The sequence below is a fragment of the Mya arenaria genome, chromosome 8, assembly GCF_026914265.1.
Source record: "Mya arenaria isolate MELC-2E11 chromosome 8, ASM2691426v1".
NCBI lineage: Eukaryota > Metazoa > Mollusca > Bivalvia > Myida > Myidae > Mya > Mya arenaria.
Genome location: NC_069129.1, coordinates 40,614,835 through 40,640,745, shown reverse-complemented (window position 1 = coordinate 40,640,745; position 25,911 = coordinate 40,614,835). Strand labels below are relative to the sequence as shown.

General features: G+C 34.7%; 1 protein-coding gene across 1 annotated transcript; it reads right to left on the bottom strand.

Annotated features, from left to right (window-relative positions):
* Positions 1-5,029: 5,029 nt before the first annotated feature.
* LOC128244183 (furin-like) lies at positions 5,030-24,267 on the bottom strand. Its single transcript, XM_052962201.1, has 13 exons — positions 24,106-24,267; positions 16,088-16,183; positions 15,691-15,834; positions 15,073-15,213; positions 14,762-14,841; positions 13,965-14,053; positions 12,522-12,706; positions 11,896-12,087; positions 11,067-11,173; positions 8,528-8,625; positions 8,144-8,252; positions 7,385-7,680; positions 5,030-6,660 (listed from the first exon to the last, which is right to left on the bottom strand). The coding sequence occupies exons 1-13, from the start codon at positions 24,265-24,267 to the stop codon at positions 6,278-6,280; spliced, it is 2,082 nt and encodes a 693-aa protein (XP_052818161.1). The 3' UTR covers positions 5,030-6,277.
* Between the last annotated feature and the right edge of the window lie 1,644 nt (positions 24,268-25,911).

The following is a 25,911-nucleotide window of genomic DNA, read 5'->3' as shown; positions in this document are numbered from 1 at the left end:
CGCGACGTTTTGAATAATTTCACACAAAGGGTTTGGCTTATATCATGAAAAAGAAATAAGTATTTTATAATGACGTCACATACAAATAAAATAGATCCAACCAGCAACACATGTAATCATTTATTTCTTCTATTCAAAAGTTTAATGATTAATTGTACATTAACAGGTAGTTCAATCATTTCTTGACTGTTGACTTTCTTTTGCCGGGGGATGTACATGGAACGGAGTTGGCAGGAGTATATCTTGTCTTCCATTTGAATGTATTCATCACTGCATCAATTGAATTAATCCATGTTTTGTCAACATTTGGTGAAACATATGACGGTTGACTCCGTCTCTTACAGAGAGATAATGGATAGTTTGGGCGTATCACAATGACGGCCTACCAAGAACATAAATTTAACATTTTAAAATCGATCAAATGGATGGATATACATCCATTTTATGAAAGAAATATTATTTGGAATAATAGTTCAATGTTGAATGCATTATCGTCACAGTTGAGAGAGTAGTTCAAACTACTTATTAAATAAAATAAGCATGAGAAGAATTCACGTTAACAACATCATATATAAAATTCACGTTAACAACAGCCTTTCTTGAAATATTGATATTCATAACAATAACTAAAAGACATTTTACAAACAATTAGTTTAATGAATGAAATGAACAAAATTAATATTTTAACACATGTATGAGTTCTTAAATATTACTAATTACTTAGAACGTATACAAAACAAAGACTCACGGCGCACACAGCGTTGCATCGTTCTACAAAATTCCGTCGAGTTGAAATTTTGGGCAATGATTCCATCGTTAAAATACAAGCAAATCCAAAATATTTCACACTTGTAGAAGCAGAAAATACCCTAGTCTTTTATAGGCTAAGAATTGTTTTCCCAACTTTTCTCTCCAAAAAAATATTTAGAAATTACTGTCACTTTCTTGCTTGTTTACATCGGTTTTGAACCGTGGTGACACATGTGAGAACCCTGATTAAGAGAGAAATTTTCTAAAGTTGTTGCTTTCGTTTCCGTCCATTTGTTTTAACATTTAGACCATGCTAGAGTTTAAAGTGGGAAAATGAGTTGACCAAGCTGAGTTACTGAGTAATGAAGTATATGGGTGAAACTGGGGCCTGTTTATTACAATTACTATTACTTCACTGAAATAAACTTTCTATAAATAAAAATTCATGCTGCTTCATTTTAATGTTTGGCTGTCCCTTGTCATAAAAGTCTTGTAAGTCCGTATAGTTTTACATTTTATGTCTCTTTCTGTTACAGTTTTGAGAGCGTCACTAACATCACCACAATACCAAGCTAGTTAAGAACGTCCCACAATATGGGGTATTAAAATGGCCAATGAGTATTAGTATGATTCATATGGACAAATATTGACACGCCAATCTGTGTCCTTATTTAAGTTCTCCCTGGTGTGCGACCGCGAGTGGATATCTTCAACCATAACATCCATCCGAATGGCGGGCATTTTCGTCGACAACATCGCTTGTGGCCGAGTAGCAGATCTGATAGGCCGTAAGAAACCATTTTTTGCGCCATCCTGGCCCTTGTGATTATGAATATCTGCACAGCGTTCTCTTTAAAAAAACAATTCATTAATTACTTACATATTCTGGTGCACTTAAAGATATAAACAATACCTTTAACTCTATACCGTTTGCCATTGCGTAAACTGTGCGTGCGAGCACCTACTGACGTAATACATGCAAAATAACTTGCATCATAGACATAAAGTATTCTCTGGTGACTCTGATTCAAAATATCGTTAGTCGAAATAGTCTTAGCATAGCCTGAATCTTAGACGGAGACTGGGTTTTAGTTTAGGTCAATAAAAAATTAACGTGAATACGGCAACAGGCTTTGTATCTTTAGGTAGGGTCTTTGTTAGTGTTTTGGCTACCGGGCTTGTCCCTGTAAGTCTTCGTTGTATTGTTGTGCTGTTTTAACCAATTAAGTTTTAAGTTATAATCATTGTATTCTATAGTTTCTACATAGATTACAAAATAGGAAGTTGTTTTTTATTTGTAAAGAACTGTAACATCTTAGTGTACTAAATAAATGTAAACGTCTTTCTGTTCCTCAGAAATCTTGGATATGACACACAAAATACAATGGCGAGACTAGGAGCAATAATCGGGCCTCAGCTTGTATACCTGGTACGTTTGCAGTTTTTTTTATAGTATCAAGTTTTGACAAAGACAAGCAGTCTTAGATGTTGCAATTTTGTTCGCTTTCGCATTCCAAAATCACAGATCAAAATTGCAATACTCAATTATAACAGAAATGTTCAGCCTTTCCACATGTATACAAAATAACAACGATGTTTATGTCTCGAAAAAACTGGTCTTGACATATCTTTGTCTACTTCATAAGGAAACAATGTTTGAAGGCAGCCTATAATAGATCTCCGGCACTGTGGCCTTGATCGCCATATTTCTCATTATACCCATACCGGAAACCAGCCAAATGTACCTTGCCGACAAGATTGTACCCACAACAGATGAGCTCTTACCGTCAACTAGAGAAAATGCACTGAGAGTCAAATTAATGACTGAAAAGGAAATAGCACACATGTAGTGATTAGCAGCCAAAGTGTACATAAAACGGGTTACATTATTTGGTGAAGTCAAACTTAGCCAAAATGTGTATTGATTGGCCAACATACATCCAATAAAAAATATTAACCGATCAAACATTTAAATGTGCAAACTGTCAAAAAGTGTTATACTGGTGTATTACTTTTGATATGAACAAGGAGCTGACATAATCAGAAAACTACAAAAGCAGGCCAAACTCTATAATTTTATGAATAAATACCATATTTCAAGTGAATAAGATAACGTAGGATTATTTATAATCAACTTTTCCTGTATAACTGTGTATACCTTTTCCTGTTGTTCTCTTAGCTTAACATTTTTATAAAGCTCTTTGAACATTAGATTTTTTACCATTTTATGCATAATTATGCTTACATAAAATGCGTAACACAAGAAATGTAAGGTTTTGCGTCATAGCGCGTGATCTTGCCCTTTGACCAAATGACCCCTTAAAGCAACATGGTACTTCTACTAGATATATGAAGTATCAGTGTGGAAAGGTTATCGACATATTGAGTGCTAAAGAATTTGAAAATAATACCCACTGTGACCCTGACCTTTGGTCCAATGACCCAAATTTATACCTGGGTTATATTAAATATGTTTTAGCACCCCGTATAATATGAGGACTTTATTGGACGTAGCAAAAGCAATATGATCCATGATCTATCTAAGTGGAATGGACTGTTTTTTGGAATGTATGACGTATTCGTATGAACAATATTTTTACAGAGGTCTTTTTTATTTTTGGACATTTGACATATACGTTTTTGCGCGCGTGTGCGTGCGTGCGTGCGTGCGTGTGTGTGTGTTGGTGGGAGGGGGAGGGAACCGGACGCTAAGGCCAATGTAAGCTTTTAAATACAAACTACGACGAAAAATTCTCAATCAAATTTACTGTTCCTCGAATAGGCTTCAGAAGTGGGATACTTGTGAAATAAATATGAAAAAGTAACACTCGAGAAACTATGAGGCGGCAATTATTGTTACAGGTCTTACACGATCTGTGTCATTGCAAGCATGATTAAAGCAATTAGTTGGATTTCCTTAACTGATAGAAGAATAACGTAAAAACTCATCCTTGTATATAAATATAATTGTAGAGAACTACCATCTTACCTATCGCAGCTCTTTCTGTTGACAGTAAATGATTCTAACCATTCACTCGCCTTCTCTCTCTTCTTTCAAGCGTGATTTACAACAAAAGTTTAAGCGCCCTGATGTTCATTAGTTGTCTTTGGAGAGCGCCGCTGATCGGTTTATCATGCAGGTAAAAGAAATAACTGCAGTGATCTTTATTCAGACTTGTTGAAAATTCACATCAGAGACTCACCGTTATGCGGTCACTGTAATGCTGAAGAAAATGCCGAACACTATTTCTTTTACTGCTTTGACACAATTAATAGTCGAAAGGGAGATAATTTTTCAGAAAACTAGACAGGTTCATCTTTTGAGCACTAACAAACTACTTTTCGGACCTTCAAATCTTTCTTATGATGATTATGTTGTAATACTAATGGAAGTACATCACTATATAAAGAACAGTCATTGTTTCTTAAACACTCCGAAGTAAACTCAAGGAGCACATCACTACTCCATCCCATCCTTCTCTTTTTCTCTCTCGATACATATACATATCTCTCTCCCTCCAATTTTTTTCTCATACTTAGCTTAATTTCTACTTTTTCTATTATTACTTTAGACAATTTATGAAAAAGAAACCACCGTTGTCGTAGTTATAGAACACATTATTGGAATTTCTATGTATATGTCATATGAAATACATGGGCGGGTCCAGGATTTGACGTTATAGAGAGAGTAACTTATGGGGCATAACCTTTTGACTTGCACCCCTTCCTTCGAACATAAATTTATTTTGTTTTAAGTATTGCCTTGGGTGTTTGGACACTCCCCAAGAAAATGTTAACAATTTCTAGTTCGAAAAGGTGCATTTTGGGCGTATTTTATTACCTTTTTATCCTTGAAATAAAAAGTAAACTTGGACGATTTTAGGGGACGGTGGTGCGCGCCGAATGCGCTCCTCTTGATACGCGAGTGAAATATTACATTTGATTTCATACTTTATGTGATAACGTAATCATTTTGCTTTTAATGTCACGTTTGGGAAAGGGCCGTAACTGATGGAAAAACTTCTGGCCCAATCCTTTGTGTGAACGTTAGCTTTGTTACATTGCACTGATACTTTCTTTTTTTGTTCTCTTCATCATATAATGTATAAATGTATCGTCAAATATGATTATCAACGCCGACGCCGGGGTGGGTAGAATAACTCTTTTTTTCAATGAATAGGCGAGCTAATAAAAGTAGCACTCACGACTCCAGGAAAAAGGGGGTTGCACACACTTGTTTTTGTTGGTTTTATTTTTCCAACTCAAGTCATTTTATTAAAGTAAACAAAGAAAACCGTCGACAGTAGACAGTCTCTATGAAAATGTTTATTTACACAAAAATAGCATGCACTTGTATCGCTTATTTTGACATCGTATCATCATTTTCAGAACATTTAAAGAATACAATTAATAAATAGTGCTTTCAGATGCATACCAATTAACAAAGGGTTTAATGCGGGCGGTAACAGCTTTAAATCAGGATTTTTTTAATCTTGACAAATACGATTTTGCAGCAGGTCGGTGTTTAAAGAGGATAAAAAGGTAATTCTGCTGTTAACTTCCATTTATTTTATTGTTTGGAGCATTATTTAGGTAAATTGTAATTCTGAAATACCTAAACCAAAATTTAGATGGTGACAAAAGTTCTGTCTTTATTTTTGACCTAGTAACCAAGATTACTTTTATTCACACTGGTCTTTAATATCATGTTGACAAATATTCTGGCCGATTTCCACGATAGTTGGAAAATCAGTAATGAGCTAGTGACCTAGGCTATGACAAGACTGTCCTTATTCGCACTGGTCTTAAATGTTTAATTTATTATCTAAGCATCTAAAACAAGCAAAAGCTTATAGTTTGATGGAATTTCCAAAGGTAAGTACCACTCATGGAATTATTAACACCATCGTGTCAGTTTTGGACACGACAGGCAATTATATATTGTCTAAAAGTAAATATTAATAAATCTTTATTTTCTTTATCTTGGGCAATCCAAATGAATAAAAAATATATATAATTAGTAGCCCAATAATTCCGTCCAGTCATCTAACGATTTTAACCTTTTCTAACAATGTTGGATATCTAATAAAATTATCAATGATTAGACAATGTTCATAACTTACACCCGTTCTTAATACAATTAACCAAGTAAGCAAGATATTATGGTATATAAATTGAATATAACTTTAATTTCCTTATATATATTTATATAAAGCAATGGTAGTTTCATAAAAGCAATTCTCACACTTGTTTTTTTACGGAATTCATATTAAAAATTACTTTTGAAATATATTACACTTTGCAGAGGTTTGCTAACATTGAAGTTTTGAAATATTTGGAGTTGACCAGGAATCCTCCGGCGGTTGATATATATTCTCTAATTTGTATGTTGTTGTTTCTTCGCAATATTTATTGAATATAGTAAATGAGACATTTATCATTTTATTTTCTTACGTGGCGTTTTTGTTTACTTTCATGTAATGACACATGCCTGTACGGATATATTCAGTAATTTATCATGCAAGCATCACAAAGGTGTTTCTTCTATGTGTGGCGAACAACTGCCTTGATTTGATCTTGGAGATGTGTTTTCTATGAGTGGGCAGTCGCTGTCTTGATTTGAGGTTGGAGATGTGTATTCTATGAGTGGACAGTCGCTGTCTTGATTTGAGGTTGGAGATGTGACGTCTCTGAGATGACAGTCACGGCCTTGATTTAAGTTTCCCAGTATGCATACGCATATAACCAGTATTATTAATACTAACGCAACAACTAAAGTAACAACAAGAATAAGTGTTGTATTAACGATTACAGGTTTACGCTGGCCATTGGTATCATCGTTGTGTTTCTCGACTACAGTCCCATAAATAGTTATTCGAACGGCATGTAGCATTGGTGCTTTGTCAGCAGCTGAAAAAAAAAACAGAAGCAGCCAATTGTTTAAAATAAGGATAAGTTACCCACATGTAAACTTTTGGCTTATTTGCAAATACAAGCAATTGATTGGTCATTAGAACTTATTGAATATATTTTGATCAATCAATACATTATATTTGCTTTAACCAAACCAAAGAAATAAACAGTTGTATGCAACTGGTCGCAGTTAACACAACCAAGAAGCTCGTATAGTATTAAATTATTTGCCTTCGATGTACATTTAAAAAAAAAATCATAATAATTGAATCGTTTAAAATAAATATCATATGATTTTAATTATTTAAATGTCGTAATTGCTTAAACTAGTCATGTTTCGCTTTCAAAAAAAATAATTTTAAAATGAAAGATTTTTAATTGGATTTTAACAAATATAGTGAAATAGATTTGAACAATCAATATCTTTTTTGATTTTTCACAATCCGATATAACAGGTATAAATATGTTATTTTTTTTAAAAATTGTTTAATCACGAGATAACCAGTTAAAACATAACTGTACAATGGCAGAGAGGCGATCCTTGTTAGCATTTAGCTATTGATCAATTTTTTTATTATTTATTATGAATAATTTTGTCAACTTAACCTGTTCCTGAAATGAATAACTGTGAATGAAATTAAGTTAATCATGAAACTTTTGTATGGCAGTCCGACGTATTTTTTACGTAAGACGTAAGCTTACATCTGCGGGGAAGTTATACCTTCGTTTTGTCGTTCGGTTTCCGTGCATTGTTCTGTCAGCAGTAGCCAAGTTCCATTACTTTGCTCGTCCCAGAAGTTAACAGAAAGCAAGGTTCCAGTATCATCGGCATGTTTCCATGAAGGCGGTGTCAGGTCGTTGCAAAGAGTCAGATTTGATCTTGTCCCACTTGGTGAAATTAACTTAAGGGCGACGGCTTCTTTAGTTACGAACTTGAATGTAACATGAACGTGCTCTATCGCTTGCACACAGCCATTGTTGCATTGGATTTCTGCTATAAAATGTGACGTGTTGAACCTAAAATTAGAAATGTTGTGAACTCAGAAGTTACCAAAATACTACTTTAAAGTTTTACTTTGAAACCCAATGTGCATTTGTAACTGCCACCCGTTTCTTGAAAGTTCTTAAGCGTAACAACCTTAAGTATTTTTTCACGAAGCCAAACTTATTGATTTAGATTGATTTTACTAAATAAAATTAGTTTATCGTGATTACCATAAAAAATATTTTTTTTAAAGTCCAAATCTCTTCGGAATGTAAATAGTACTTAAATTACACCTAGTCAAAAATAGTGAGCTTTGTAAAATCCTGTCAAAAGGGACTTTAAAGCTGACTGTTTAACATATGCCGATTCTACAGGCGGCCAAAGGTAAGAACCGGACTGCCTTGCTTCCCGCCTTTAACATGTTTTTAAGTAACATTACTTCATAGTTGTAAACTATTAAATTAACGTATCTTCGTAGAGATACAAAATATTTACCTTTCAAATTCCTTAGTGATGTTCATCTGTTTCTCGACCATAACCCATGGTTGTGCAATCGCTATCGCCTTAGATGCATTCACTATCCCGAACCCGAAAACGTCGTGATCTGAGAAAAGAATGTGTTTTATCGTATGCTAGATCAGGCCACTCGTCTATAAATGATTGTGATATGAATATCGGTTATTCGTTCAAATATAAAAGAGGTTCAACTATATTACTATATCTTTCTTATAACTTATCCTGATTCAGTACCTCGAATGTAATTATGTGTTTACATCTAACGTAAAAAAATAAATATGTTTATACCCTTTCAAACTTACGGGCATTTTTAATTGATAAAATAATGTCAAAATACTTTAATACAAATACTTAGTTTCTTACAAGTTCTTCCTGCTCCATTTATTGTGTGATTGTGAAGCTCCACTGCATCAGAACTATGTACAATTATATGTTGAATATCACGCCATGTCAGGGTTGGTCTAAAACAAAACATAAAATAAAGTAAAAAACAATACTGTGACTATGTCATTACCACAGCGGAAAGAAGTGGTATTGAAAGTAATTAAGAAATGCCAAGCAGCATTTGCAATAACAAAGCTATGTTTCCACAGTGTGTGGATATAAGCTTGTTAATTCATCAAACATTGTCAATATTGCTTATTTCGGAAGCTTTGTGACCTCATATAATTTTGAAATCTTTAAGAAGGGAATTGGTTGCTTGAAATTGACCTTGGTGTTATTCATATACCTCCTGAAAAATCTGTATTTAACTCGGTTGATATATTTGATAAATTAGTTTTTATCTTAAAGCAGAGGGTTATAGCATTTGTCTTCTTGATGATTTTAAGATGCACTCTTACTCATAAGATTTAACACAATTAATAATATTTTTTAAATATTCCAAAAAAAATGTTCTAAGAAGGATACAGAGTTTAATTTGAACGAAATGAACATAAAACACAGTATTTTAACCTTACGAAACTGTAGTAATTCACAGTAAATCTTTTAGCATTCACCAATCATTTAATATTTTTGCGCTTTCTGCTATTAAATACATGGTTAAAATCTTGTTATCAGTAATTAATATTTTCCATAAATGCATAATTTAGTAAGCAGTTAAAGATATATCAGTCAAAATGTATGTTTGTTATATAGTGTGTATATTGATTTTGAATAAGAGTACCACTGTAAATGCTCGTACAGGACAATTATCTGACTTTGTCTTATAAGATCATATTATATCTAATAATTATTTTGACTATCAAACTAAATGCAAATTAGACTACTCTATGTTTCGTTCAAAATGGTGAAGAGATACTGAAGTTATCTTTGTTTAAGGTCTTCATTTGAAGCAAAATGTTGCCTTCCGACGTAGCATTTATGACGTAATTTATCACGTGGTATACACGCACTGACATTGTTAATAGTAAATTAGGCAGTGATATATTCATTGGCAAAACCACATGTAAGAATGTTAGTATGATTGATTCTGTATTATTGAATATTTATCAGAATGCCAAATCTTGTGGTGTAAAGGGGAGCTGTCTAAAACGTTAAGTAGTACATAAGGGGTGAGCGAGGGTGAAAATCGTTCGCCAATTCTTTTTTCACTATTTCTTAATGATCTAGTTAATTATTCCTGTTAAATGGGAAGGTCTTTCTTTTTTAACATCTAAAACGAATACATATTTTAATACAAGTGATTTAGATGTTGATCTGAAGTTATATCATTTGCTGTTTGCGGATGATACAGTTATTTACTCTGAAAGTGAAAATGAATTGCAAACATATCTTAATAAAATATTTGAGTATTGTCAGAAATGGCACCGTTCTGTAAATTCTGCTAAAAAAAACAAAAAGTTGTAGCGTTAAAATGACAAATATAATTACTGTGATAATGTTAAGCTTAATGTTTTGGATGAAATTTATCTATCTCCGTGTCAATTTCAATTATAATGTTCAATGTAACCAAAAAAAATCTTTGCAATCAAGCAAGAAAAGGTAATGATTAAATTAAAAAACAACAACTTTGCTTCCAAAAGATATTCAAATACAGCTATTTGAAACATTAGTTACTCCTATTTGGTTTTATGGAAGCGAGGTATGGGGTTTGAAATTAATTACATTACAATTATTATAACTCAATTTCAACTGAAATTCTATAATATGATCCTTAAATTTAATCAGTCAACTCCAACGTGTATGGTTCTTGTTTATCTTGGTTTTCATCCTATTATTCTTAAGATAGAAGGAAGTATCCTCAAAGTCCCTGGCAAAACAGATACATATTGTGCTGTCTGTATAATTTCCATATGAATAATGTCTACAGTTGCCCATGGATTGTTAAGGTAGACATTGTAATAAATAATCTAGATATGTCTGAGTATTGACTCTCCAAATCGGCTTTAAATGTAAACATGTTTAAAAGCAGAGAAAACCTGACCCTGCAAGCTGAATATAAGCAAAGTGACATTAACACTTTCTCTAAATCTATAAACTACATATTACTCAAAGCAAAGTTTAAGCTGGAAAACAATCTTACAGATGTTTCATGAAATATTGCTTATCAGATATGTAAATTAAGATGTTTAAACAATTTTATTCTTGTTGTGAGTTCTCGTTTTATAAATGTTGACAGGGCCTTACGGAAGTGAACATTATGTGATATATGTTCAAAATTTCAAGTTCAAGATACAAAAATTATTTAGAGTCACTACGCTTCCAAATTTTACATAAGTTTGTATCGGATACATTGCAGTAATTAATAATTGTCAAATAGAACTTGTAAAAACATTGTCATGTATACACGTTGTGTATTAAAGTGTGTACTTTAGTAACCTTAAACTCGAAAAGTCGTTCAAAGTAAAAATCGGAAATTAAGTAGAAGTCATATAAAAATGTGCACGGAATTGTATTATACCTCGCTTGTAAAATCAGCGCGCAAATTCCGGCAAGGATGGCAGTTGCAGATGAGGATCCTTTAAAGTTCTTGTCGCATTCTATGTCTGGTCTTTGGCTAGCTGTTATCTGGTAAATATGGTAATGTGTAATACTGGAAATAAGTTCACTGAAATTATTTCAATATCAAATTATGAACGATTTGATGGCTGATTTATATTAAAAGGATTCAGTTTTCTGTAAATTGAAATAGAACCCTAGAACTTCAGTTTGTAACGTGTGCGAAGACGACCTTACATATGCCGCGGAGAAGCGCTCGTGCAACGCAATGCCTTCGATGGTCATTTAAACAGAGCGCTGATTGGCGGAAATTTAGCACTTTGATTAGTCGCAATCAGCATTCTGATTGGTCAAATCTATTCTTATATAATTAATTATCAAAAAGATTCCTGAATGCGAGAATCGCTATGCATTTCAAGATAAAGTTACCGACTATATTGGAAAAGGCTTATTTAAGCTTAAATAATCAAAATAGCGAATTCTATCAATCATAAATACCATTATCAAATTATTTCAGCCCTAAATATTTTTTTTTATAAATTAACACTGCTATTTACATTAAAGAGTTCGAGTAGGTATGTTAACAATTTTGGCGAATTTGGAAATCAAAGAAATCAAAGAGAAGCTGCTCTGAGCTTTTAGGTAACAGTCGACAGTTTTACACGTCTGTGGTAAAAAAGTAACAAGTATATGCTTGCATACAAAGGTGATGAAAAGACAAAAAAGAACCATATTGAAAATTGAGTAAATCTCTGAATCTCGATTTTACTAAATACTTATTTCATACTTGCCATATACTTGGAAGTTCTATTTTTAGCTTGTCCAAACGCAGAGACAAGTGTGGCTGAGCTACGGTTAATGCCAGAAGGCACACTTCCATTCGTTCCAATACTGTTGACTGCTATGGTATATATGCTGTTCGAGAAGCAGTTACCAATTTTGCCAGTTGCGATCATATAAATGGAACCGGATCCATTACGCCCCTACAATTACCAAATTTACATTAATTTCACATAATTGAATTGAAATGAAGAACCAAACTTTTTGGGTGATATATTTTTTTCGATTATGAATCATTTAACGATATTAATTTTGAGAAGCAAATATTGTGTAGACATTAAATAGAAAATGAGAAAAAAAACAGTAGTCATTATGTTAAAAATACTTAGAAATAGAATGTGATTGGACATAATAAATGCACGCACAGCTTGTGGAACCATTGTTACAATTAATAACAGTCAACTACTCTACAGTGAAGCCAATGAAGCTGCATGTGTACATTAGTTTATTACATATAATACAAACGTTTTCATCACCAACACATTTAAAAGCGTTCAGTGCATAAGAGCATAATATGCATCTATGTGTATATATATTTTTCCAGTTTTTAATGACAGTTTTTAACAGGAACTTTTACCTTTTGTACGCCCGCTTTCAGCAATTCACTGGCAGATGGACCACAATTTAAAAATCCCGTACTTCCCAAATCCCAGCTGTTCGAATAAATGTCGATTTCATTGTATTTGTAGGCAAGTGCAGCATTTATATTTATCACCGATATTTCAACTCGACCATTCATTAATACTCTGCCAATTTTTAATGCTGGAAATATATAATATTTGAAAATATTTTCAAACAAGATTTAACATACAACGCCAGCAGAACATAATGTGTTGTCGATCACCGCTCCTATGACGCTGGCAGCTGAATTACCATGGCTACAAAATCAACCGAATAATCATTATTAACTTTGTGGCTTAATAACTTAAAAAAATCAGCAAATGTTACGTTGAAATGGCAACCACAGCACAGCACTGCAGGCAAAAACAACTATTGCGTTAAACAACAATTGTAATTCTCTGAGAGAAAAAAACAAACACGCTTACGTATAATAATAGTGTTTTGATGATGATGATGATGATGATGATGATGATGACGAACAGTCATAAGTCAACTTTAGACTCAGAAAACCACTTTTAAGAAATTACAAAGAATCATCTTTATTCCATTCGTTTTACAAAAATAAATATGAATGTAGTACAATTTCATATAATAATAGAATTCAGTCAATTTCACCATGAAATCACCACTAGAAAGAAAGGTACAATAACATGAATTTTTGCAGTTTTGTTACTTAAGTCTGAACTCATACTTGAGACTTTTCGTAGTCATAGCTCCAGGTCACGCAAATAGTGTTGAATTGTGTAGTACCAATTATGTCATATGGCTGTGCAATGTAGGGCAAATGATCAATTATGTAATTGCCTTACCCGTACGATTCACAAAAACACCTGCAACACTTCATTGGTCGTGATTTTATTTCAATTTTCTCATTACGGAAGACAGTAAAAACAAATAGAAAAAAACAACATATTTGTATCTGCTTTCTCACACAAAAAACATGGTCTAAGGGATACAACAAAACAAAGTATTGATTAACTTTGGGTCCATTGTTATGTTTTCACTTGATAATAACGTAACCAAACTTGGTTTCTAAAGTAAAAAAAATCGTTATGTGCATGGTATGATCAAACTGGTCAGTAAACATATATTACAACTAGATATGGAGAGAAGTCGACAAAAGCGTTATCGGTAAAACAAAGTTCAGGCTACTCGCTAGTTTTTAATCAAGTTGTGTAAGATGTATTAAAAATGTGCTGCGCATTAAATTGACTATGGAGGATTTTTTAGTTTTGCAAGTTTTAAAATTTTCCTGTTCACAGTTCTAATTCCCTGTCGTTCACCTAATCAATACGTTGATGCCATGGTTATTTATGTATATTCAAAGCAATTATACCACTTTTCTTGATCTGTACATCATTTTAATTTTGAAAAGTTTGACAATTTAAGGTCAGCTTACCTGCTATGGATGCGTTGTAAGCCACGCCAGCAGAACATAATGTGTTGTCCTTCACCGCTCCTATGACGCTGGCAGCTGAATTACCATGGCTACAAAATAAACCGAATAATCATTATTAACTTTGTAGCTTAAATAACTTAAAATGTTAGAATGAAATGGCAACCACAGCACTGCAGGCAACCACTTAATATGTAAAACTATAAAAGTAGACCAACCAATGAACAATTCTTTGAATCGTTTTTGAAATTGGGCCAGTAAGTTTAGAGATTTTTAGTTTTCACTCTATTCATGTAAGGAAAAACGAAGGAACAAGGCTTTGAGAAATTTAAAGCCCGGTCAGAAGATTTTCATAAAAAAATCCCATTCAGTAGGCTAGGGCTACCAATGTTCAGCATGTTACAACTTCAATTTAAGGAATATACAAAAAGACAACTTATAGAACATTTCTGTGAATTGTTTTTGAAAATAGGGCCAGTGGTCCCACAAACGTTCAGTTTTCATCTAGTCATGTAAGAAAGATTAGACCCGGTCCCTCGTGGCCACGTTTTTAACGAGCGAACATGGCTTAAAGAAAAAGCTAAGTCAGCGATTTCTGTAGACAATATTCTCTACAAATATTCTTCTAGGTTGCCATGTCAAACAAAGTTCTGTATGGAATAACTTTAATTAAAGAACTATGAAATAGAACTTACCAAAGAACATTCCAGAAAAGATTGATTGAAATTTTAAATCAGTGGCTAAATATGCTACATTAGCTACTAAGTTGACAACAGACAATGCAAAATGTGTTTCCTTACTTCGTGAGTAGACCATACTGGATCCCATAGTCTTCTGGCTCTACGTCTTCGTCATTAGTTTCAAAGTTATGAGCAATCCGCTAAAATACAAACGCAATATTTTCTTTTTGAAATCGCTTATTGACAGAAAGTCGTTGACGGTGTTACCATTTTAATCAAACTAGGTATATCAACGAATGGGCTTATAATAAAAATAACCTCATGATTCATATTAGAACAATCTTTATACGAGCCGGAAGTGCATATGTATTATCTTCAGGGGATTACTTGTAAAGAATACAATAAACAAAAACATAATTTATAGAAATTACAATTTGAGTTCTTAGTTCATCATGGTTGACGGAAACGCCGATGTCAACGACGGCAACTGTGACGTTGTAGCCGTCAAAGTTTTTCCAGACAGCGTCAATACCGTGACCACTATCGTAGTAAGGCGAGCAGGTCAGGAACATCTTGCAAAGGAACAAAATACTACTCATGAAACTACTGATATGTGGTTTTCTCCAATAAGTTTACTCTAAATCGTATATGTGGCATAACTGGCGCGTCTTATACGAACGGTAAATTCTGGACTAATATAGTACGTCGACCAACAAATATTTATTTGAGCAAGCAAAGACAGGCGAAACTACTTCGCCTGCATTGAGATCAAATTTTGAAGCTTAAAACTCCAAATTTATCGTCAACTGTTTGTGTATAACAAGGGCGCCGTAAAATGAACGCCAACGACAAATAATAAGGTCAAAACAGTTTTATCTGAAAAGCTTGAGCGGTTTTTGAGTTATGTTTGAGGGGTTTGAACAACGACGACAACGACGACAACGAGCTTCACCAAGCTCGGCATGTTTTCTTCAAAAAAGACAAACGAGGTAATACAATGTAAAATAAAAGATTTCTAGTTTATCCTACATAATTTGTACTTTACTTACATTCCTGTCGTAACCATCAACAGAATCACCGAAAAGCCTGCCACCCATCTCCTCAGAGTCCTCTGCGCCTTCGGTCTCGTAAAACTGACCAAGTACACTAGGCAGGTCGGGGTCGATATAAAACGCCTGCGTTATGTCCAATACCTTTAAAGAAATACATTCCAGCTAACCTGTGAATTTATGCGTAATGTGTTTGTTTTTAGAATACTTTTACAAAATCGTTGTTCCCTTTTCCACCTCACAGAACGGCAGTAATGTAATGTCATACTATCAATCGATCAGCATAAATGCTGGCAATGGATTTCCAAATATAATACACAGAATAAAATAAACGGTGTTCGTTTCATGGTATTTTTCAATTATTCGTTTAGCAACTTTTGGGGCATACGGCTCTTACCTTGTCAGTTAGAATTTGCTTCAGCTCTGCAACATTCTCTTTTGAACTGCGTACATTGTACTCATCATTTCCTTCAAATATTGACACACCAGCTATCTGTGGCGAGAAATATATTACGTTTACGTAAACAGTATTTGGTGGTTTCCTTTTTGTGTGGGCCAATGAAAATCGAGGATTTTCCGTTCATTTATTTTACGTAGGTCGATTCTGATGAATGTACGGCGAAATAGTTGCAAAGAATATATTCCATCCAGTTTATATATATATATATATATATATATATATATATATATATATATATATATATATATTTATATATATATATATATATATATATATATATATATATATATATATATATATATATCACTATTTTTAAACCAAGGCCTACTTGTGTGTTAAACTAGTCTCAATAACAAAGGTAGCATATACTTGTTGTTGCATTGTAGTGTGGGCCAAAGGCAATCTAGGATCTTTCAAATTTTTTGTTCATTAATTTTACGAACATGTTGTTTAGTGAATTTATGATTTAATGTATTGTCGTCATAAGCGTTTCAATTTTACGTTAAAAAATAATTAACGTATCAACTATGAAATAAAGAAGTTCTTTGTTATTATGACGTCAAATGATACGAGAAATATAGTTCTCAGCGTTACACCGTATAGCGGAGAACAATTGTCTCAAAAGTTTTTCACAAAAAACTGGTTTGGTCAGTTTTGTAGGTGGCGCTATAAAGCGCGGGAAATGACGTAGTTAGGCGGGTAATGTGGGCTTTGGGCATTTCTACCGAGACTGCTGTTCGGGCAACATCAAACTTGAAGTCGTTGTTTTGTATTCGTAGAAAGTATTTTACTTACAATGGACGGCTCTGATGTAAATGACTTGATAGAAGCCAGGCTGACACAACATAAGAACGATATGCTAGAGCAGATAGGGAACATGTTTAAGCTAAGTACCACTTCTCATTCACAAGAATTGTCGAAAATCAGTAGGATCATTTCTACGGAAACTCCAAAGTTCAAACGCAAATCGAACGAGGAGCAATATAAGATTAATGGAAAGGTTTTAAGGACGCTAGAAAATGCAGTTAACACAGAGGATCAGATAGAGTCAAAAACTTTCATCAAAGATGGTATTATATCTCTTTACCGATATCTTGAATTTTAGGTTTACAGGTAAACGATCTAATAACATGCTCAAAATACTCGTGGAAATCATGAGCTAAACAGCTTGACACGTTATAGTAATAAGTACATGGCATTGAGAGGTTTAGGATTGTGTAAAATACAAATACAAAGTAAGACATTAAACGTACATTTAGTAATATTATTGAAGTGTTTATTTATAATTGAAACAGAAATTACAGGGCACGTGTTAACAGGCGCATTATCTTTGGAACAGATAAAGAAAGTACACTCATATTTATTTTCTTTAGCCATGGAGATGCTATCGCACCGTCAAAAATTGGTGATGCTAGCTGATTCGAGCGAGCTTGGTTGGCGTTAGTTCATGAGTAGGAGTCTAACCCGTTGGCAGAGGATTCGGAGGACGAAAAAAGGATCATGAAGGCCGAATGTCGCGCGTCCCGGAAGTTTAAGACAATAGGGGCCGTAAGACACGTGGGCGTTTTCATCCCTTTCAACGAGGTGCCGGAAGAGCAGTTCAAAGGGCTCAACCTGCGAGCATACCTTCAGCAACATCAACGAAGCCTGGGTTTGCTTCAACTGTGGGAAGGCCGGTCATTGGAGGCAAGAGTGTCCTAACAGTTCTAACAATAAGATGAGAGTTGGTTATTGTTGTTTTAGTAGTGTAGAAATGCAGCAGTTCGAGGAAGCTGCAGATACACAACAGCTCGAAGAAGCTGTCGATATAACACCGCTCGAGGTAACGGTGGACTACTCACAGCTTGAGAAGGCACGAAAAGTCAAAGAAGTAAGTTCTCAAAAGATTGACACTCACTCCGCGGAATCACCTGCTGGTAGGCTTAAAACACATGTTTCGAAATGGCTAGAGGTTTCTGATAATTCTTACATAATAAATGTCATAGAGCAAGGCTACAAATTGCCATTCAAAACCCTACCTAAAGAGGCGGAATTAAAAAACAATAAGTCTGCACTTGAAAACAAAGATTTTGTAAGGAAAGAAATACAATGTTTGTTTGACAAGGGGGTGGTGTTTAAAACGAACGAAAAACCAATGGTCGTAAACCCACTGACTGTAGCGTATGGGAAGTCAGGAAAACCCAGGTTAGTGCTAGACTGCAGACATATAAACCCTCATTTACATTTGTTTAGAGTCAAGTTCGAGGACATAAATGTAGCATATGAGCTTTTCAAATCTGGAACATATGTGTACACTACGACCTCAAAAGTGCCTACCATCACATTGATATATTCGAACCACATAAGTCGTTTTTGGGGTTCGCCTGGGAAATTAATGGTAAAACGGAATATTTTGCATATGGTTCCTTGCCATTTGGTGTATCCGTTGCTGGTCACATATTCACTAACGTCTTACGGGTCGTAGTAAATTTTCTGAGGTCAAAAGGACACAAGGTCATTATGTTTCTAGATGACGGCATCGGCGGAAAAGAAACATTCTCAGAAGCTCTAGAATCGAGCCATTATGTTGAGCAATCTCTGATTGATTTTGGTTTCTTGTTGGCAAACGAAAAATGTAATTGGCTGCCTAGTCTTAAGGCAGAGTGGCTCGGATATTTTATCAACTTTGATATAAACAGATTTTTTTTATACAGACGCATAGGATTGAAAAACTAGAACATATTTTACAAAAGGTATTAGACATTGTCTTAAAAGATAAATGTAGTGTGATACAGGCCAGGTTATTGGCTTCAGTTATTGGTCAAATAATTTCTTTGCAATTTGTTGTTGGCAAGAAAGTTCGTATGATTACCAGGTTCATGTACAATTGTTTAGTCACCAGGGCAAGCTGGAATTCGCCAGTATTGGTGTCACAAAAAGCCATTGAAGGGCTTATATTTTGGAAGGATAACGTGCGTATCCTTAATTATTCTGGACGAAGCTTGACGTCTGTAACTGTATCTCAGTTTGCAGTATTTTGTGATGGTAGCGCTGATGGATACGGCGGTTATATAGAGAGAACGGGTTTTGATAATAAAGTACTCCCGGAAGTGGGCCCATTGCGTCCGGAAGTAGGCGGACATTCCCATGTAAATGGTATTTTAGAAACAGAAGTTAGTCTTAGAACGCAGACTGCATCTAGTAGGTTTTCATTGGGCGCGAGCAATATTATGTCATTGGGTGGTGAGGGAATATCTGTTCCCCCGGAAGTTGGCAGTAAGTTGGTCGGGGTTACTAAACAGAAGTGTCATAAGACATATACTTGTAATCAAACTACAGAAGTTGGAGGTAAATCACCCTTGGAAGTGGGTAGAAAGTCGTCCCCGGAAGTGGGCCGTAAGTCGCCCCCGGAAGTGGGCAAAATGTCGCCCCCGGAAGTAGTCGATATGTCGTTTCCGGAAGTAGGCAGTAATTCGCCCCCGTAAGTTAGAAGTAAGTCGTCCCCGGAAGTGGGCAGTAAGTCGCCTCCGGAAGTGGGCAGTCAGTCGCCCCCGGAAGTGGGCAGTAAGTTGCCCCCGGATGCGAGCAGTGTGTCATGTCTAGAAGTTGGGCATTTCGCAGTTGGTAATGCTGAGTTGTCCCTTGTAGAGAAAAAATGTTCACTCCAGGAATAGGGTAATATATTTTTTCTAAAAGAGATTAAGCTACACGATCATAAAACTAGAACGAAGGGTAGATCACTCCCGGAATAGAGCGGACTAAGAATCTGAAAAGTTTGATTTTTCAAAAGCTTTGGCTTTGAATGATTCAGTTGTAGTCGGTACGTGGTCAGAGTCAGAACGGCAAAAATGTTCTACATGGAGAGAAATTGAGGCTGTCAGACGGGTAATGGTAAGTCACGTGGACATAATAAGGGATAAAATTGTAAAAGTTTATTCAGATAATAAGAACGTAGAGTCTATTTTGCAAAATGGTAGCAAAAAAGAGGATTTACATTTAATCGCATCTGATATTTTTCATTTTTGTGAGAAAAATTTAAGTTTCGATAGAACCAGAATGGATTCCAAGGAATGATAATTGTCAAGATGATTTTTTAAGCAGATGTGGAGACTGTGACGACTGGTTTATATCAAAAGTGTTGTTCTGTTATTTTGACAATCTTTGGGGAAAATACGAAGTAGATAGATTTGCTTCTTCCTACAATAAACAATGTAAGCGATTCAATCCAAGATGGTGGGTTCCTGGAACGGAAGGTATTGATGCCTTCAGTCAATCTTGGAAAGGATCTAACAATTGGCTTGTGCCTTCACCAAGATTGGCCGTAAAGTGTATTTCAAAGATTGAAAAGGAGAATGCGGAATGTACGCTGGTGGTGCCGCTTTGGCCATTTTGGCCTTGTCTTTATAAAAAGAAGGTATTTTTAAAAGTTATATACGAGAATATAAGGTTTTACCAAAACATGGAGTGATTGGCAACGGAAAGGGTAATAACGGGGTTTTCAGTAAGAATCCGTTACCTTTTCATATGATTGCTCTTAAGACAAAGTTTTTATAAGATAGATGTTCATACATTGATTATTTTGACAGGTCCTGGTCTGAAAGCAACAATTCAGCAACAGATAAAAGAAGTCGGCATAGACATTAGCAAATCGGATGATATCACTGGAAAGATGGCAAGCTATGTTTTACAATCGAGGGCGCCGTCTACAACGGAGAAGTATAGTCACTGTGGTTGTTTCAAAAGTTTTGAAAAGTTTTGTGATTCAAGGCATTTATCATGCCCACCAGCGAATGCTATGTCCGTGGCAATAAACATATCTCATATGCTTGATAATGGAAAATTTTACAGCGTCATTTCTTCGGCAATTTATGCCATTAAATGGATTCATTCTATACACGGATTGGCAGATACGTTCTAAACCTAAGAATAAGAAAGATGTTGTAGATTCCACAATGCTCATAGATGTGTGTACTTTAATGGCGAAAGACATGTCACTAACAAATGTAAGAGATTTAGCTATGATATTACTGTGCTATGCTGGATTTTTGCGTTATAACGAAATGAGCAACCTCCGTTGTTCAGACGTGAATTTTCAAACTGATCATATAGTGCTCAAGATAAGATAAAGTAAAACTGACATTAATAGGGAGGGAAGGGAGGTTTTGATAGCTAAAGGTAGCACAATTGCTTGTCCGTATATCATGTTACAACGTTATATGAATTTGGCAGGACTTGATGAAACTTCAGATGAATTTTTATTCAAACCCGTCTTAAAATCAAAGGCCTCTTTTCGATTAATAACTAAAAACAAAAAGATCAGTTACACTTGGGCCAAGGAATGTATTGTTTCAAAATTATCATTGGTAGCACCAAATCTCAAGCTGGGTACGCATACTTTACGAGCTAGCGGTGCTACATCCGCAGCAAACGCGGATGGTATATCTTATAGATGTATAAAGAGGCACGGTAGATGGAAAACTGACCAGGCAAAGGACGGTTATATAAAGGATTCATTAGACAAGAAATAATTGATAACAAAATCATTAAAGTTATGAAATGGTAATAATATGTTATGAAGAATCACGAAAATATTAAAAAAAAACTCTTCTAAATTTGCTAATAGATCTATAAACTAGTCTCGTCAGCATAAACGGTGTTTGTTTTGGTAAGGGTGAGTTGAGACATATAGTTCTCAGCGTTACACCGTATAGCGGAGAACAATTGTCTCAAAACAACCTGTTAAAAACTGGTTTGGTCAGTTTTGTAGGTGGCGCTATAAAGCGCGGGAAATGACGTAGTAGGCGGGTAAAGTGGGCTTTGGTCATTTCTACCGAGACTGCTGTTCGGGCAACATCAAATTTGAATTATATTTTCGTGATGAACATGTTATTTGGTGAAAATTATATTATTTCACAATATAACCGCAATGAGATTGTATGTACAGTTAAATAATATTTTTGAATATGTATAATGGAGCATGTTGAGATATATTCGTTGTCTCATATTTGGAGGGTTAGTCTGAGAAACACTAAACGTGTTTCGAGCATTGTTACGAATACAGGTTTCCTCGCACATTTAAAAAAGATAAGCGAGGTTTTTCCTGGACGGCCAGTATCCCAGAGAATAATATTCGATCTTATCTTTTTACATACGTTACTGATTCAGAAACATTTTCGATAGGATTGTGACATGCTCAGTTTGGGGGTGATATATGTATACTTATGTACATGTTATAACGTTTTAACGTTATGTATGAAAACACGTAAAAATGATAGTATAGTTTTATATACACGCAAAGAAGTTAATAATAGTTGTAGTACATTTTTGTGTTTGGATTTTTGTTGTTGCCACCCCCTTGTATCTGTTGTTGCCACAAATAAACTAGTCTCGTCAGCATAAACGGTGTTTGTTTTGGTAAGGGTGAGTTGAGACTTACAGTTTCAGCTTTTTAAAGAAATTGCGTTGTATACTTAATGACATCATGTTTTTATTGCTAACAGTTTTAACCATATTTTTTACTCAAAAATGTTATGTTTTTTATCAATACTACTTGAAATGAAAGTAAATTGTATTGTAAATGATGATTTTTGTTTACAATTGGATTTTTATGCAAATAAAACAAAAAAAAACAACAACAACAGTTGTTTCATTAATCATATTTTTCTCTGTCCACGCTGGCCTGGTTTATTGCTTAATGTCAACTGACGACCAGTTTTTTTCTTATCTGATAAGAGCAATTTCAGTTACAAGCTGTGGAGGAATTGATGTTTATTAGGGTCTCACCAGAGAAATTATTCCCCCTAATCCCCAACCCCGATAGCAATCGGTCGCTTTTTTCTGGAAAGTCTTGCTCAATGTGGGTTTAAACTATAGAATGAAAAAGACTCATTATAATTGGTTTTTGGTTTGATAAACATTATCATACTAATACAAATATTGGACAATTCACTCTGGCTTTAGCTGAATCAAGCGTTTTACATGACTTCAGCAACATCATGGCAGCGCACTGGTTAGGTTTGACCTTTAGCTCAATACTTTTGTAAGAGACCTTAAAAAATCAACTGGGTCGATTTCGAGTTGAAAATCATACTTGAAAGCACCAGATTTCAATGACAATCAGTCTCTGAAACATAATATATGATGTATGTAATATTTTCCGTATATTAACAGTAGCACACACGTATAAAACATGGTTATGAAAGAGAAAACTTCTACAAACTGGAAAAATCCTTTAACTTTGGTTTTGAACTAATTTGAACTATATTGCATATTAAATCGTTAAATAAGATACTACAGAGAAAGGAAATCAGATGTACAATACATAATTAACTCAGTGCGGTTTTCTCCCTTCTGCATGTACTGCTCTGGCATTTCGCTAAATGTAGATGGAAGGACATAATTATGTACTATATCATTTTCCATTAATGCATACCTCAGATTACGAAAACGTAATTTGGCGTTCATACTCCAATATCTTGGTAAGCTGGGTCATTTTCCTCTGTATTGCTACGTATTTGTGTGCGAGTTAAAAAATACCATATCCACCCCTGCGTATCTAAGTCAAATGTTTATGATTCTTTTTTCCATAAATTGCTGTTAAAGACAATTGGTTTTAAAATGTACATTTGTAAATAGTTTGTTATACACTCTTTGTTTAACATATGAACTGAATTGAAAGTGTACCTTCTACACTACACATGTGATCACATTCTCTTCAAACTGAAGTTGATAGGCATAATATAATAACACACTAGTATAAAAGGGTTGTGAGTGGTGAGCGAGTGCGTTTTGTATCGACAGGTTGGGTGTGTGGACGGGGAGGCGTGAACAGGAACGAGCGAGTGCCATGCTGTCATTTATATGATCTTTTATGAATATCACTTAGAAGAAATCATCGCTCAAGCCGTTCAGCACTACCAGTGCTTTGATTTTGTATATTGCAATGGAAAATACTGATAATTAGTCATAAAACATACCTGCTGGAAATATGTGAACCCATAACCCTCCAATTGGCTTTTAACGTCATAGAAATACCCTTGCTTGATCAAGATCTCATATTGATTCAAGTAATTTCTGTTGGCAACACAAGAATAAAAATGAATGATACATGTAAACAAAATTCCTTTCATCATCCCCATCCTAAACACTTGTTCAGCGATAAAACAATGAATTATCTGTATTTATAAAAGTTACTACTGAACAATTTTATCAGTTTAATGCGTCAACGTTTAAACAGTATTTATATTAGTATATTATATCACCCACATGATAAGCACTATTATTTAAACGTTATCAACAAACACAACAATTAACAGGTTAGATTGATTTACAATGTTTCGAAAAATAAAAAAATAACTTTATTTCATGAAGATAACACATTAAGTTATATAAGGGCTATTCGATAAACATATAACATTTGGGTGGAAGGCACTTTTAAGTTATGCAATCCCCATAGAGAAGCAAATTTACCCTTTTGGGGCCAAAATTAGCGAAATAAATATACACCCACCCGTATACTATTAAAATAATTGCCTTCAACGCGGGGGTTACATGTTTTACTAGAAAAGCCATAAGTATTGTGTCATCAATGTGGTATTCAATGGATTCTACAAACATATTAGTGTACATTTTATTATTCAAACAATATAAACAAGACGACATTCAAACAAGACTTCCTAATGTTCACTTAATGATGTTTCCAGTGTTGTGTTGTGTTGTGTTGTTTTACATGGACACTGAGCAAATATTCTTCAGGGCCATTTCATGAAATTCATTTTTAAGGAAAGTTTTATACGTACATACTTCAAATAAATTTTGAACTTCTGAGTTAAACATAAAACTCTATCGACTATAAAAAAAAGGTTGAATATCCAACACGAACTATCGGAATAATGGTAAGAATGACAAATGCAGAGCGGACCAGAGCTGTCGGCATGATTTGTGCTGTTACCACTAGTCAGCTGATTTTGTGAATAATTTAATCACTTCCGACAGAATGTTGGAGAGCAGCGACTCGCCACACAAAAGCAATGCAAACATGTTACCCGTCTACGTCAACAGCAAGGCGAACAGAGGGCGCACACAACAGGCCAATTACCAGCCCGAATGTTCCCTATCGACTACGGGTCGTCTTGATTGGCGCCCGTCTTCCACTGGAGGTCCCTATTCTTAGCGCGAGATACAAAGCCGCACGATTAGCATGGACATGACGGAACATAATGCTTACTGGTGCTGACCGGGCTAGGGTTGTATTATTGGATATAACCAATTTGAAATTTCGACATGCGCGTCCTCAGTTACCGACGGAGGGAAGAGTGGATAGGAGAATGTTGTATTGTAAATGCTGGGCAGTTCGGCGGTGGTTCCGTGGTGGTTAAGGCAGAAAATTCAATGCACACAGACACTAATCTTCCCTATCAAATGTAATTTAAACGCAGAATCAGTCCTATCAAATAAGGTATCAGTCCGATGGACCCAGTCCTACCTAGGAAACTACATTGTGTATATGTTTTGTTCACTACCATAAATTATAATTGTATCAAATAAATCAAAACCATACTAAAATATAATTTATTTATTTTTTAAATGTTCTATCCATAGTTTTAAATGGTTTTGAAAAATAATCAATCCTATGAAATACAAGAAAGCATGCATGCATGTCCATAAAACGAAACTAAACAAAAACCATGCAAGGTTCCATTAATTGATAAATGCCCTACCGCACTGTCCATTATTCAATTAATTCTACGAACACAACAACAACCAGATAGTAGCCCTGAACC